Source organism: Mauremys mutica, chromosome 9 (assembly GCF_020497125.1).
Source record: "Mauremys mutica isolate MM-2020 ecotype Southern chromosome 9, ASM2049712v1, whole genome shotgun sequence".
NCBI classification, from domain to species: Eukaryota; Metazoa; Chordata; order Testudines; family Geoemydidae; genus Mauremys; species Mauremys mutica.
Genome location: NC_059080.1, coordinates 88,895,800 through 88,911,368, shown reverse-complemented (window position 1 = coordinate 88,911,368; position 15,569 = coordinate 88,895,800). Strand labels below are relative to the sequence as shown.

General features: G+C 44.4%; 3 protein-coding genes across 16 annotated transcripts in view; 2 read left to right on the top strand and 1 right to left on the bottom strand.

Moving 5' to 3' along the window:
* The window catches only part of LRRC31 (leucine rich repeat containing 31), a 26,666-nt gene extending 20,553 nt beyond the window's left edge, over positions 1-6,113 (top strand). Inside the window, exon 10 of the mRNA XM_045029355.1 lies at positions 2,849-6,113. The gene's annotated coding sequence lies outside the window, so the exon portion shown is untranslated. The remainder of the gene's footprint in view (positions 1-2,848) is intronic.
* On the bottom strand, positions 2,570-15,569 carry LRRIQ4 (leucine rich repeats and IQ motif containing 4). 11 transcript variants are annotated; one of them, XM_045029353.1, is made up of 6 exons: positions 15,317-15,569; positions 9,880-10,998; positions 6,570-6,743; positions 5,303-5,441; positions 4,196-4,317; positions 2,570-2,914 (listed from the first exon to the last, which is right to left on the bottom strand). In XM_045029353.1, exons 2-6 carry the CDS (start codon positions 10,975-10,977, stop codon positions 2,765-2,767), a joined length of 1,683 nt encoding a protein of 560 aa, XP_044885288.1. In that variant the 5' UTR covers positions 10,978-10,998; positions 15,317-15,569; the 3' UTR covers positions 2,570-2,764. The 11 variants fall into 11 exon arrangements, with proteins under 11 accessions (XP_044885288.1, XP_044885289.1, XP_044885282.1 ...); XM_045029347.1 differs by lacking the exon at positions 15,317-15,569 and adding an exon at positions 15,234-15,304 and having other exon boundaries at positions 2,571-2,914; positions 4,121-4,317; XM_045029351.1 differs by lacking the exon at positions 15,317-15,569 and adding an exon at positions 15,117-15,138 and having other exon boundaries at positions 2,571-2,914; positions 4,121-4,317.
* Positions 13,030-15,569, top strand: part of LRRC34 (leucine rich repeat containing 34) — a 34,249-nt gene continuing 31,709 nt past the window's right edge. Inside the window, exon 1 of one of the 4 annotated variants that reach the window (XM_045029364.1) lies at positions 13,030-13,048. The gene's annotated coding sequence lies outside the window, so the exon portion shown is untranslated. Of the gene's footprint in view, positions 13,049-15,353; positions 15,402-15,429; positions 15,475-15,569 lie in introns of those variants that run through there. The other 3 variants (XM_045029361.1, XM_045029356.1, XM_045029357.1) reach the window with 3 other exon arrangements.

The window sequence follows — 15,569 nt, the reverse complement described above, 5'->3', positions numbered from 1 at the left end:
TGATTTCATTTGGGCATCTCTGAACTTCCTTTTTCTAGTAACAGCTTGATTGTAAAAATACACTTTACTATCCGCAGGAGGCAAAACAGAGATCAAATTGTATGTTTGGTCAGACGTGGCATAAAGCTGTTTTCAGAAAAGAAATTCTGTAAAGGTGAGCATGGAACTCTGATGATGCAAACATTAAAAAGAAGCAAAGAGCATGTGTCCATTTCTAGCAATAAATATCATGCCAGGAGAATCTTACTTCTAATGTGGAAACCCTTGTCAATATGCAGGTTGTCTCTTCCCTTGATTACAGTAACCTCCTGTCTCTATTCACATCTGCCAAATGTCCTAGATTTCCTTCAAATCCCCCCCTCTTCCAGCAACACCCTCTTCAATCAGTCCTGTACCCTCCCTAACTTGAATTATTGTCTTGTGTCATGTTTTGTTTTATTTAGTCTGCAAGGTTTTCAAGGGTCAGAAACATGCCTTATTTATTTGTTCTTCTGGTTTAAAAAAAAAATCTTACCTCCAAACCCCTTTGTATAAGATCTAGGGGCCTTAACAGCAATCATGTCCCCCAATCCATTAAAATATCATCTAGTAATCCAATACAATGGAAGTATTTGCATGCAACTCAAACAGCAGCAAAACTCCATCCCACTCCACCCAAAGTGCCCCTGCTTTCATCAGAAGACCTATTAGATAGATGGCTTTTGCAGGGAGTCTTGAAGGTCAACAATCTATTGACCAAATCCTTAGTTGTGGAACGTAGGCCCAGCCCTGCATAGAAAGCTCCAGGATGGAAGCACTCTATCTGATTTGCCCATGCTTCTACATCCCTTCAGGGAGTATTGCATATCTAGAGTTTTCCCAGACAGGACTCTTTTTTGATCCTCAGCCTAGGCAGATTTTTCAAATAAGAGGCAATGTCCAGGATTTTTGCGGCGCAGCTGTTACAACTCAGAAAGCACTGTCTCTCTGCATCAATTGGTCCCTTCCTTTCAGCCACAGCCTTTCAGCTGCTGGATCCTACCTGCCCAAGCCCTGGCTCGGGGGAGAGGCCCACAGGGAGGTACTGCCTCCTGGGTCTGTACCAGCTGCTCTGTCACCCTGACAGGGTGTGACACTGCCCCTCACCTTGAGAATGAGGCTCCAGGTACCCTGTCCAGCACCCCCAGTACACACACCCCTCCAGCTCCCCCCATAGCAGTGTTCCCAGTATTTTTGGGAACCTGAAATATGGTGACCCTATCATACCCCTCCGTTGTGTGAGCCAATGGGGAAGGACCAACGCCCTACCTTCTTCTCCCCACCTCTAGTACATGCTGGGAGGGAGTGGGACTGCAATTTTTGCCTCCCCCTCACACAGACCACCCACTCATGCTCTGTGAAGCAGCATATGGGCTAGTCACAGCCTGCCTCTCAATTTGGATTCAGGCCTTACCCAGATAAATCTCTCAGCGAAGTCAAGGGAAGGAGGCATTGCCTGAGCAGTACTAAGTCAATACTAGGCAGTGATTCAGAGTTTGGCCCTCTGTTTGTGGCGTGCTGTGTAAATGGGTTATACTAACGCACGAGAAACATCCATAAATTGCTCTATATGAGCAGGGGCATTAATATGTGAAACCCAGAAATCACAGTACCATTTTGTAGTTTGCAAATTCACTGTGTTGCAAATATGCCTTTTATATGAAGACATTTTGCAATTGCATGAATTGTTTTTGGGACTAGACATAAATCTGAGGGCCTGACAATTTGCAGTTATTAAATGCTGTGACTAGACCTACTCAAAATTTTCCATTAAAAAGGGACATTTTTGCAAAAATCTAGAAATTTTGGACTTTTTTTATATGTCCTGGTGGGAATAATTATATTTCACCTAACATTCCTCTTGTATTGCTGAGTGAGGCAGTCATCACTTCTCATTAAACTCTTGTGTAGTATTGCTCTGTTTGATGCTACAGTTGTATTTTTTTCCCCAGAGGTGGCTGCACCTCAGTGGTAGGCAAAGTGCTGTCTAATAGTATACATACATTTAAAACTCTATAGTAGTGCAGCTGGACGAGGGGTCACCCAATACAATTAATAGCAGGTTTAAAACAAAAGGAAGTCCTACTTCACACAACGCATAGTCAACCTGTGGAACTCTTTGCCAGGGGATGCTGTGAAGGCCAAAACTATAATAGGGTTTAAAAAAAAAAAAGCTAGATAAGTTCCTGGAGGATAGGTCCATCAATAGCTATTAGCCAGGATGGGCAGGAATGCAACCCCATGCTCTGGGTTTCCCTAACCTCTGTTTGCCAGAAGCTGGGAGTAGACTGTGATTGCCTGTTCTGTTCATTCCCTCTGAAGAACCTGGCATTGGCCACTGTCAGAAGATGGGATACAGGGCTAGATGGACCACTGGCCTGACCCAGTGGGGATGTTATGAAAACACTAAACCACTGTAAGACCATTCTCATTACAGAAGACATAAATTTTAAAGAATGTAGTCAGCACAGAGCTCCACAGATACAATTCACTTCCAGTTAATCAACTGCCCTTGTGCTTTGCAATCATATAAATAATTTTACCATCTAACCTCATTTAACTGGACAAATTTTGACATATGCACAAAACTGGCCATAAAACACCTACGTTATTTTTTAATTGTAATGTTCAGTGTTCTGGAAATTTTAGTATTGATTATCCCTTACAGGGAGAAGCAAGAAAGTATCTGTCTTCCCAATGTACAAGAGTTCTAAACAGTTTGATGTACAAATCATTTACGGAATTACTACTTTTTGCCCTTTGCACCTTTGCCAGGCTTCTCTTTCCCCTTTTCTTTTCCTTTCTTATCTTTCTTTCCTTTCTTTAACAGTTTTTGAATCTCAGCAAAAATTCCAAGCCCCTTCCGCACCATCTGCCCACGCCACCAAGCCTGGATCTGAAAGAGAGGATGGAACAATATTGTTACCTAGAGAAGAAGAGGGTGACTTGACTTGAGCACTGCTGGCTAGTATTGATGCAAAAAGCTGAATGCATTGGGGTCTGCTGGAGTAAACTGAGGTTAAATTCATGGTTAAACTAAATTTAAAGTAAGATGTGCCAACCAACTAAATTATATTTTTCAGATTATTTCCATGTGCTATTTTAAAATTAAACTAAAATTTCTCTAAGGGAGGGAACACTCTCATTGTTGTTCTCTCAACGCTTTGGTCAAGGCAAGGACTTCAAGTGGAGAAGTCAGCTTCCCAACTTTAAATGTCACTATTTGGCTGTTATGTTAGCCCATGTACCTACAGCCAATTTGGACCTAGCTAATGGTCCTACATTGGATCCAATGAAAGGGAAGTTGTTTCCTTTCAGATGTTGGGTAGCAATGTGTTAGAAATAAGAGACAATAACTGGGGGAAGGGAAGAATTTGAAGTACAGGAGAATCAGCAACTGAGGACCTGCCCCTTGTTCCTCATCCCCATCTTTTGAGCAAAATGATGCTATTGCCTACTGGTGCTGTACACTGAGCTTCTAATAACCATCTAGGGCAGTGATACTCAAACCTCAGTGGTTCAGGAGCCAAATTAGCAATCACTATTACCCAAAAGAGCCACAGTAATTGTTTCACTTTCTCTTATATTATATAATTAGAATCTCACAGCAAAACAACTAAGTATTTTACAATTGGTTAATAACATAGTACAAGCATCCTGATTGGTTGTTAATTATCACTGTTTTAATATGTGCTACAAAGAGCTCCAGGAAACACATTGAAGAGCCACTTGCGGCTCCTGAGCCTCAGTCTGAGTATCACTGATCTAAGGCCATTCCAGGCTGAATCTTTGTGCCTCCAGGTTCTACAGTCTTGGGACTAAAGGATGCAGTTTATAGCTTCTTCCCCAAGCAAGGATTTGGCTTAATGGCTCTGCATTGTGCATGGACCCAGTGGCCATTCCCCTGCCAATTCCCCATTTGGTAATGAGATAGAGACTCCATAGAACACAAGGAGGTATCTGCTGCTTTACTGCCCCATCATAGCTGACAGAATTTTTAAGATACTTCAGGACCTTGCATGCATGCCCTGTAGAATGTTGTGTAAAACACTGGGTTATTAATGCAATTTGTGCAGTGTATTAGATCTCTTATGCCTTGTACCTTTGTAGCCTTGGCCTTTTGATGCCTCTTTTCCTGTAAATACTCCCTGATAGCCAAGTTCCCCTGGCTGCACACCTCAATTGGAGGGTCTGTCATAGGGTTCCCATCCAGCAAGACAAGCTGCAGCTTCTGAAGATTGTCCAAGTTTTCTGGGAGTTGGAACAACTGATTGTTCTGAACAAGCAATCTTTGCAAACCTGAACAAATAAAATCACAAAACTGCAATGCACAGACTAATAATAATCTGGAGTGTTCCCCTGGGTGTGCTTACAATTAAACAATGTATTGCTGGGGTGTGAAATATTTACTCTGTGTATATAAATATTTCCCAGCACATCAATAGGTTGTTTCATTCTATAGTATAAAGAGATTTTTCACAGGATTTCAAGAACACCAATATGTTTATTTTAATGGTATGATCAAAATTCTTTTTTTCTACAAAAATATCAACAAGGGTGTTACTGATGTTGTGCCTTTCTACTTCCACAGCCCTGACTTATAAGTTTTTAGGCTTCGGCTCAAGATAATTGCAAGAATACAAAATTGTTTTTCCCCAAAATTAGGAACTAGAGTGAAGCACTCAACAGAAAGCTTCATTTCCTAAATGATACGCCACACCCTGAGGTGGGTCGCTGGCAACGAGAAATAGACTTGGGAGCTGGGGATCTTAAAGTATGATCCTCTAAGCTTAAAAGACACCAGTCTGTTAGCCAAGGCTGAATCAGGCTTATTAACCTCTATTTGTGGCCCAACCACCACTAGGGGAGGAGAGAAGGCCACACTGAGTGGGTGTGGGTTACATAAACACCACCTACACACTGCATCTGTGCCGCAGACTCGGAGTTTTGTGAAGCAGCAAAATGCTTTCTTGGTAAGAAAGCCGCAAGAATTGTTAATTGTTCTACTTTGTCATAAATTGACCAATCTGAAAAAACAATGCCACTTATATCTGCGGATCATTAACTTTCCCGTGGTGTATATTGATCTGAATCTATTCAATAGGGAAAGTCTTCAACCGATCATCAAACAATAAGAATTTTTAATAATACTGATTACTCAATCTAGTCTCTTTTTTGGACCAGAAAAGGTGTCTGGGTGAAAAGAGGAAGATTTTTTTGAACTCTGAAATCCCTGCTTAAACCTGTGCCCTTACAGACAGAAATGCATAGGATGTTTTTTCACCTTGTACTTGACATATGGAGTCTGGGAGTTCTTTAAGGAGGTTGTTGTGACAGTCAACTATTTCTAGGTTGCTCAGTAAGCCTATGGAAGGTGGCAGGTACTCCAGACAATTGTTCTCTAGGTACAGCTCTTTCAGATTCTGGAAAAAAAATGCATGATTTTCTATTTTAAAAAAAAAAAAAGGATTTGTTTCCTTAGGGAGATCATTGAACAATGCACAACTGAACATTGGCAAATGCAAAACATACGACTAGGGTGATAGCATTGTTAGGTGCTCAGATACTATGGTAATGAGTGTGATATAACTGGATAAATTTATCCAGCAGTGTTTGAGCATCTCTTTAAAGTGCAGCATGACCTATCAAGGCTTGAGGATTTACTTCCTTTGCCTTGGTTCATAGTTATGCACATGCACTATGTGGTCCTTCTGTCACTCCTGCATGCTAGCAACCTCTTGAAAGGTATAGCGGCTGCTCTGTAGGCAGGCAGAGAGAAGGGAAAACATGAATTCCATCAGCAATTGTAAAGTGGCTTATTGCCTAGGGCTTAGTGGTGATTGATCACCCAGTAAAACATGGGTTTAACAATGTTACAGCCGGGGATCAGAAAGATATACATACATAACCTATTCCACATAGGGAGATGGAAATAATAGAGAGAATCTATGTGAAATAGGTTACATATAATATAGAGATATCTAAGTTTTGGGTCCATCAACTTTAACAAGACCTGTTTGTTACAAATGTTTTACCCAATCAGAGCCAACTCCAGGTACCAGCCCAGCAAGCAGCTGCTTGGGGTGGCCAACGGTGAGGAGTGGCACGTCCGGGTCTTCGGTGGCAATTCGGCGGTGGGTCCCTCACTCCCTCTCGGAGCGAAGAACCTGCCACCGAATTGCTGCCAAAGACTGAAGTGGTAGTGGTAGAGCTGCAGATCGTGATCGCGGCTCTTATTTTTATTTTATTTATTTTATTGCTGCTTGAGGCAGCAAAAAACCTGGAGCTGGCCCTGTACCCAATCCTGCCAGACCTCAGTGGGTCCAATTCTGCAAGCTGTTGTGTCCCATCAAATTAAATGGGACTTTAGTGTGCTCAGCACCTGCTGTTGACAGGCCCTGTGCACCAAATCCCATTGTCCATGGAAGGTGCATTTGTGGAAAGCCTGTAGGACTGGGATTCATTCTCTTCAAACAGCTTAATTCTTCTGTGCTTCTTTGTGGTACCAGGCAGAGTTATTACTGAGCTCCTCTCTCTGCTCTTTTTCCTACCTGCAGTTTGCTGATGTCTCTTGGAAGAGTCATGAATTTGATCCCTTTATCTTGTCCCAGATATAATTTCTCTAATGACTGAAGGAGAAAGACTTCCTCTGGAAAGACACTGAATCTGTTTCCAGTCAGACCAAGGCATTTTAAGTTAGAGAGTCTCGTCACCTCTGGAGGTATCTAGGCATGTTCCAAAACATACATTTTAAAAAAAATTTATATCCATTAAATAGCTATGTTTTGTTATTTGTTGTTCTGGGAAACACTGTCACATTACTACAGATCAACGAAGAATATCATGCTGGCCACATTCTATAATATTGCCACATTATGATTGAAATTTTTGAAATGTTTCCCTGCTATTTTCCCTTACTGAAAGGTGTCTCTGTGTAAACTTAATCTGAATTAGGCTAATTCTTAGCATATATATGTTCCTTCCAGAAGTGGCTGCCTGGAGAATGAAATGTAACAGTGCTCCCGATCCCTCTGATAGTATCTGTGTATTATAAGTTAATTTACATAAATTAAAATGTTATATTGGGTCATTTGCATATATTACCACTTCCACAAATGTAGCCTTCAAGGGAAAAAAAATAAAACGAATCACGATCTCCTGGCACAAGATGGGGAGGATTGCATTATATCACAAAAGGGAAATGGGTTTTGATGCCATAAGAGGAAGACACCCATTATTGTTCATATATTGACAGGTTTCAGCTGTATAATTGTCCCCTAGGCTAGCATAAAATAATGGATCTAAAAGCATTAACAACTTGTACATCCATTGTAAACTTGCCTCCTGCTCTGTTTCAAATAGTATGTCACATTTATTGATCCTAGGCAAATGCAATTATCAGACCATTACTTCAGAAAAAATTAGGAATAAATAGAACCAGGCCCTTTTAGCATCTAATCTCTACTATTCAAAGCAGGTTACCATGTCTAGCTTTTCACTTTATAGTGGTTTGGTTTTGGTTCCTTTTTTCCTGGCTGAATATCTGTTTGTCAGTGACAATCGGTTACCGGGGGTGGTGAGGCTGTGATGCACATCAGCATTAGGAAACAAACGTTGTAAACATAATAACTATCAGTTTTATTAACTGCAATTTTAATTAAGCTACCGTCACTCATCCGCTCCAATGGCTTTAAGAATGTGTTGTTCTAGCACCTTGCTGCCTTTGGGTAGCGTATAACAGTGTCTCACATCACAAACAGCTTGTACTAATGCCTTATAACAGGGGTGGCCAAACCGGGGCTTGCGAGCCACACGTGGGTCTTTAATAGTTAAAGTGCAGCTTGCGGAGCCCACCATGTCATCCCCCACATTTTCCACTGGATGGGGGGAGCTCAGGGTTTCAGCCCCACAGTGGGGTGGTGGGGTTAGGGCAGAGGTGGGCAAACTTTTTGGCTCGAGGGCCACATCAGGGTTGCACAACTGTATGGAGGGCCAGGTAGGGAAGGCTGTAGTTTGCCCACGTCTAGGTGCTTCTACCCAGCAGGGAGAGAGGTCTTGGGGCTTTAGCCCTGTGGGAGGCACCTGCCAGGGCTTCAACAGAAGCAGGGCAGAAGCCCTGAGCCTTGGTAGGCACCTCCCTGGGGCAGAACCCCCAAGCCTTGACAGGCACCTCCTGCAGGGCAGAAGCCCTGAGACCCCACCATCCCGCCACAGGGCAGAAGCCTCAATCCCTGGCAGGCCCGCTGGGTTCTCAACAGGGCTGTCCCTACCCATATGCTAAGTATGCAGCTGCGTAGGGCACCAGGAAATTTGGGGCACCCACCTTGCCCCAGCCCCCCCCCTTCCCACCTCTGCTCTGTCCCAGCCTCGCCCCCACTCCCCTGAGGACTGCAGCAGGGCTGGGCCTGCACTCACCGGTGGTGGGAAGTGCAGTGACCTGGCCCCAGACGTGCCACCAGTGAGTGCTGGGAGTGGTTCCCCCCAAGCCAGTCTTTCCCCCCCACCCCCGTGGAGGACTGGGGCTAGTCCGTCCCCCCCTCCCCCGAGGGCTGGGGCCCCACCCCCCATGGGAGCTGCGTAGGGTCCCAGAAGAGCTAGGGATGGTCCTGGTTCTCAAACTTCTGAAGATTATTGTCTGCAGCTTGGAGGGTCAGTAAGTTTGGCCACCCCTGCCTTATAATAAACACTTCACAAGCATCAAAGAAAATATCCTCCAAGTAAAGCACTGAAGTACAATTCTTCCATATCATATAATTCTTGGGAAATCTAGGCTCCCACCCTTAGTGAAGTTCATGCTTTGCACCCCAGTACCTGCAAGGACCTTTTTACCGAATTGGGGTCATCGAGTACTTAGAGGTGAAAGGATTTTTGATGCCTTGGGATATAGCTTCAAGACTCCCATTAATGTTAAAGGAAAACAATGAATAATTATCACAGAATATCAGGGTTGGAAGGGACCTCAGCAGGTCATCTAGTCCAACCCCCTGCTCAAAGCAGGACCAATCCCCAGACAGATTTTTACCCCCGTTCCCTAAATGGCCCCCACAAGGATTGAATTCACAACCCTGGGTTTAGCAGGGCAATGCTCAAACCACTGAGCTATCCCTTAGAAAACCTTAGATAGCTCAATGCCATCCTGGAAATGTGTTAAAGAAGAGAGAGCGGTAGATATCTGAATAGATTAAAAATTAAGTTGCAGAACAGCTTTGGTATTGTTGGGAAGAGAGAAGAAAAATGACAATAGGAAGTCTCACTCTATGGGTGGTTGAAAACATTTTGGCTTCTGCATTGGGTAGATCTCTTCCCTGAAAAATAATATTCAACAGTTACAGTGGCGCTTTCCAGCCAAAGATCTCAAAGCACTTTGCAAAGGAGAGTAAGTATCATCAGCTCTATTTTAGAGATTGAGAGACTGAGGCAAAGAGAGGTGAGGTGACCTGCCCAGGATCACACAGCTGGACAATAGCAGAGCCAGGAACAGAATCCTTTGTTTCCTGCTGCCCCAACTAGTGGCATCTCTATTTGGCTGTGCTGCCTGGCATAAGGATTGCTGGGGTTTGCACGCTTTAGAGGGTTATATATTCTTGAGTCTCACATCCTTGGATTCAGGCTTGTATTATTATTAATACTATTTATTATTTTAGCATCTAGGAACAACCGTGATGGGCCAAGACCCCATTGTGCCAAGTGCTGTACAAACGCAGAACAAAAAGATGTATCCTGCCCCAAAAGACCATACATATTATTATCTCCCTATGTTGTAGAGTTAAGTGGCTCATACTATTACATTTGAAATGCAGATTAGCCTAGTGAATTTGAAGTGTATATAGACTCCCACACCAAAAATAAAGAAATCAATACCTCACATATTTGATTGTCATCCAGTGACAATATTTCCAGATTTTCCATAGCACAGATCTCCTTAGGGAATTCATCAAAGAAATTTTCACTAAGATCTAATATCTTGATACAGGTTAATCTGGTAAAGGAAGAAGGTAGCACTTGCAAGCCAGTGTTTTTCAAATAAATGAGGCAAAGGGACTTCCAATGGCAAATCTGACGTGGAAACTTTTCCAAGTTGTTACCAGACAGACCAAGCTCGCTCATTTCTGTGAGCTGCTTGAAGTTAGGAGGGAGCCTACGCAGGAGGTTATTAGACAAATCAAGCACAGTCAGTCTCCGGCAGTGATGCAATGTATCAGGGACTGATAACAGGTTATTGAAAGCTAAAAATAGTTTCACTAAGTTTGCCAAAGAGACAATCTCTTCAGGGACAAAACTCACTAGATTTTGTTCCAGATCTATTATTTCCAGATTAAGAAGATGACAAAGCTCCAGGGGAAAGCTTTCAAATCTGTTTTTTTGCAGGTAGATCTCTTTAAGTTTTCTCAGATTCACTACTTCTTTAGGCAGATACCTTAGATTATTGCCAGATAGTCCAAGCAGCTCAACATGATGGAGGCATTTACAGATCTCCACTGGGAACTTATCCAAGTTTGCATCATAGAGCCTGAGCTGACGGAGCGCCTGCAGTTTGCTGATGATATGCAGTGAACTGTAAGAGAGTGGATTGCTACTTAAATCTAAGCTCTGAAGATATTTCAGCTCCCCAAGTTCTTCACAGATGTCGTGTATGTAGTTCTCATTCAGATAAAGAACTTTCACCTTCTTAAGATGATGGATGTCTCCTGGGATGCTTTCAATTAAGTTTTTTTCCAAGTGCAGTTCTTCCAGATCTTCCAGTTCAAAGATTTGTAAAGGGATAGTTGTCTGTTGCTTATTGGCTAAATCAATAAAAAATATCCGATCTGTGACAGGTAGAGCGTCCTTCTCTAGTTCTTTCGTCACTTGTGTTTCCTGTGAAATCTGCGAACTGTCCTTCTCAAGAATTGTGGTATCTGCTCTTGAGAAATGAACATTCACTGCGTTGGCATCAGGGCTCTGCTGAAACTCAACCATCTGTGCTACTTATTTTTAACTCTAAAGAGAAAAAAAAGGAATCAGCAGTAGTCCAACTTTAACCCACTTAAATAACAATAAAATAGTTCAATATTTAGGGACAGATTCTGACTTCAGATGCACCCATACCACTGAAACTGATGTTACTCACTGACATCCAAAGCTTGAAAGAATGTAAATGAAGGCATTTTTTGGCCCTTAGTCTATTGGTAATGGCACAAAGGGCCAAATTCAGTGGATGAAATGCTACTGAAGTCAACAGAGATGCATCTGCTTACATCATGACTGAATTTAGCCCAATGAGCCAGAAAGTTCTCGGTATAAAATTATATGGACCAAATTTTGTTCTCAGCTATACCAGTGTAAATTTGGAGTAATGCCATTGAAGCTAAAGCAGTTACTGCAATTTATACAAGTGTAACCAAGAGCAGAATTTGGCCTTATATTGTCAAGTGATTTTAAATTGAATAAACAGTTCTTACATAGTGTGTTTTGAAATACTTCAAAAGAGGTCTTGAATTTAAGTTTTATGGGCCACATCATCATTTGGTGTAAATCAGCATAGCTCCATTGAGCTATAAAAATTTACACCAGCAGAGGAGATGTGCTTATATTCTTAAAATGTTTTCAGTACAGATCAATTTGGATTTCTCCTCCCAAAATTCAGTGTTTTTTCAAATTTTCCAGTTTACTGGTACACCAGTGATACCTCCTGGAAATTAGATCTTTTCTATCATTAAAGTGTCCCGATTTTCATATTCTACTATTGCTTTGGAATTTTTGCTCAACTGGGGCATGACCTTGATTTCAGTGGGAGTTGATGAACCCAAGTAGCATCATGCCTTTATAGGCTCAAAGGCAGCAAAACACTTAACTTAAAGCATGTGCCTATGTGCTTTGCTGAATAGGAACAGGATTATTCACATATAAGGCTAAGGATGTGTTTAAATGCTTTGCTGAATCAGGACCATAGAGTTGTTCTATGGGTTTTGTGTAACAGGCATCATGTTGGATATAGTTTTATGATTATACTGCCCTTAGCACAATGGCCCCCAGATCTCAGATGAGGCCTCTGACCACTATTGTATTACATAATAATTCGATAATAGCAGAGTTTTACAAATGACATCACCATTTTACATGACACATATTACTTCTATCGTTTCTGACCAATGCGGACAAGCTAAGTGTCATTTGAATCATATGTATATATGCATTTAAGAACCTAGGATTGCAGAATGTTACTGAATGAAGGAAAATGGGGAATAATAGGAAGAGGAGATGATTAGCTCACTTGCATCTGATGTCACAAACCTACTGGGGTGGATGTCACAATCCCACAAGTCAAAGAGCAGCAGCAGAGAAAGCAATGGGAGAAAAAACTAAGAGGCTGGTGGCTGACTCATTTACCTCTACATCATAATCTCACCTAAAAGGATGTCATAATCTCAACGATGAGCAGTTTGCAAGCACCAGCAGAAAGAGAGAGGAATGAAAAATATACAAAATAACAAGTGGTATAGAGAAACTGGAGTCGGAATGTCTGTTGCCCCATCTCATAAAACAAGAACAAGGGAACAACCAATGAAACTGAAAGGCAGCAAATTCAAAGCTGATAAAAGGAAATACTTTTTCACACAAACCATACATTAGACTGCAGAACTATTGTCACAGGATGCCCTTGAAGCCAAGAAATTAGCATGATTCAAAAAGAGATTGGACACTTATAACAAGAATATCCAGAGTTATAATAGTAAATGATAAAAAAAAAGTTTTGGAAGGCATATAAAATCTCATGCTTTGGGATTTAAACCAATCTCTGACTATTAGGGGCTAAGAGGAGAATTGTTAGGGAGCAAATTATCCCTCATCTGTCTACTGCAGGGTTTCTTGCACCTTCTTCTGAAGCATCTAGTGCTGGCCACTGTCTCAGCAGGATATTGGACTAGATGGACCACATATCTGATCCAGTATGGTGATTCTTGTGTTCCTATGAATGGAAAAAGAGATGGGGAGCAAGGAAAAGGAGCTCAGATTTGGAGACAAAGCAGTAGCCATCATAACCATCCAGGTTGGGATTACCAATTTCTAATACAAAGTGAGTGTCCCCAGTTTTCTATTTTTGATGTAGAAACAAAGTTTTTGCCGTCATACACCCTGCTTCTGCCCTGTGAAAGGCAGCAGCACATGTCCTGTATACAAGGGTAATATTAAGATAGTGACAGACAGTAGAAAAATGTACTAAATGAGAGGGACAGATACAGACACCTATATGTAACAGGGCAGTCTGCCCCTTTAAGGGTGTCTGGAAGCCAGGGACCAACCTGCCCTGTTCAATTATCAGACACAGTGCTGGAAGGGTAGGAGCTCCCTATAAAGGGATGAGAAAGCTCAGTTGGAGGCCTGGAGAGTGTTGGGTATTAGTCCCTCCAGGTCAGGGAGACAGACCAGTGGCCTACATGTGGTGGAGAACACAGGTTGGTGAAGTTGGGTGCAGAAGATGGTGCAGTGGTTACAGGACCTTGCTACCTGTTGGTTGTGCTCAGAGACAATTATTGACTGGTGGTTCCGGACCCACTCTTGTAGATCCTGCCTGTGGGAGCCCAACGTTGAGTAAAGTGGTTTTGGCCATCATCCAGGGAGAGACCTAAGCAGAGTGGGAGTATCACATGGGAGAGAGCAAAAATGGGAGGTTGGGGAAGCTTTCAAAGGGTCAGAATCCTAGCTAGCCCTAGATGTAGGGTTTCAGAAGGGTTCAGCTCCACCGTGTTGGAGAATTTCCCTTGAGGGGGAGAAGTCTGGGTGGTAGGTTAATGATCCAGCAACCCTGGGCACAAGAAAAGAGATTGCCTAGTAATAAAGTGCAATTATGCAGGATGCTATTTCAGCAAACGGGTGGGGGCAGGGGAGGGGGAAACACTGCCTCCTAACAATTCCTCCGTTAAGTAACATGTAAGGCAACCATTAAAGGGACACACAAAACAGGTCAGAGCACCAGAAAAAAGAGTTCTTCCAGTGAAGTCTGTAAGGGGCACCCCATCAACCCTCCAATTTCATAGTTCTGACAAATTGATGCCATCACAGGATGAGAGACAACCAATTTCAAGGCTTGTACAAGTGAGGGGGAGAGGGAGGTGGACAGTTCATAGCTTTGCAGGGAAGACCCCAATCAAACATCCTCCTGTGGATGGAACCTCAAGTGTATGGCTTTTCAGAACAGAACTCCTCTGTATGGAGAGGTATTTTCATAGGTGTGTCGGGGGACCCTGCTCCCATATGCTCTTCATGGGGAGGGATCCCCAGGCTCACGGCATTGCAGAGCACCCCAGTTCAATTCATTCACTGGAAGGGACCCCCGGTTTCACCCTGTTGCAGAGCACTCCTGTTCAATGCATTCACCGGGAAGGACCCCCCGGTTTCACCCCATTGCAGAGCACTCCTGTTCAATGCATTCACCGGGAGGGACCCCCCGGTTTCACCCCGTTGCAGAGCACTCCTGTTCAATGCATTCACCGGGAGGGACCCCCCGGTTTCACCCCGTTGCAGAGCACTCCTGTTCAATGCATTCACCGGGAAGGACCCCCCGGTTTCACCCCATTGCAGAGCACTCCTGTTCAATGCATTCACCGGGAGGGACCCCCCGGTTTCACCCCGTTGCAGAGCACTCCTGTTCAATGCATTCACCGGGAGGGACCCCCCGGTTTCACCCCGTTGCAGAGCACTCCTGTTCAATGCATTCACCGGGAGGGACCCCCGGTTTCACCCCGTTGCAGAGCACTCCTGTTCAATGCATTCACCGGGAAGGACCCCCCGGTTTCACCCCGTTGCAGAGCACTCCTGTTCAATGCATTCACCGGGAGGGACCCCCCGCTTTCTCCCCGTTGCAGAGCACTCCTGTTCAATGCATTCACCGGGAGGGACCCCCCGGTTTCACCCCGTTGCAGAGCACTCCTGTTCAATGCATTCACCGGGAGGGACCCCCCGGTTTCACCCCGTTGCAGAGCACTCCTGTTCAATGCATTCACCGGGAGGGACCCCCCGGTTTCACCCCGTTGCAGAGCACTCCTGTTCAATGCATTCACCGGGAGGGACCCCCCGGTTTCACCCCGTTGCAGAGCACTCCTGTTCAATGCATTCACCGGGAGGGACCCCCGGTTTCATGGCTCTCAGGGGATACCCCAAGCCCATGCACGTCATGTCTCGCAAGCGAGGGGCTTTGCTGGCAGAAGGAGGGCTACGCGGGGGTTCGGAGTCACCCTGGCGTGGGGGCGCGTGAGGGCGACTCTCGCTCGGCTCCTTCCCGAGCAGTGCCCGGTGCGGGGCGAGGGTCGAGCCTTACCCGGGGCGCTCGCTGAGTGGGATGCGGGGACGCAGGCGCACTGGAGAACCCTCCGGCGGGACGGGCGGCAAGAGAAGCGCGTGCGGTCGGTGTCTCCATGGCAACCACGGCCGGGGCAGCGCTTGCGAACCCCCCCCCCCCCATGGCCACGGCCGCAGGTAGCCGCCGCGGGGACGGGGGCTGCCGCCTGGGCCCCCGGGCTCTGACCCTCAGCCCCGGGGAGCCCCAGGCATTCAGAGCGCAGGGGCCCGCC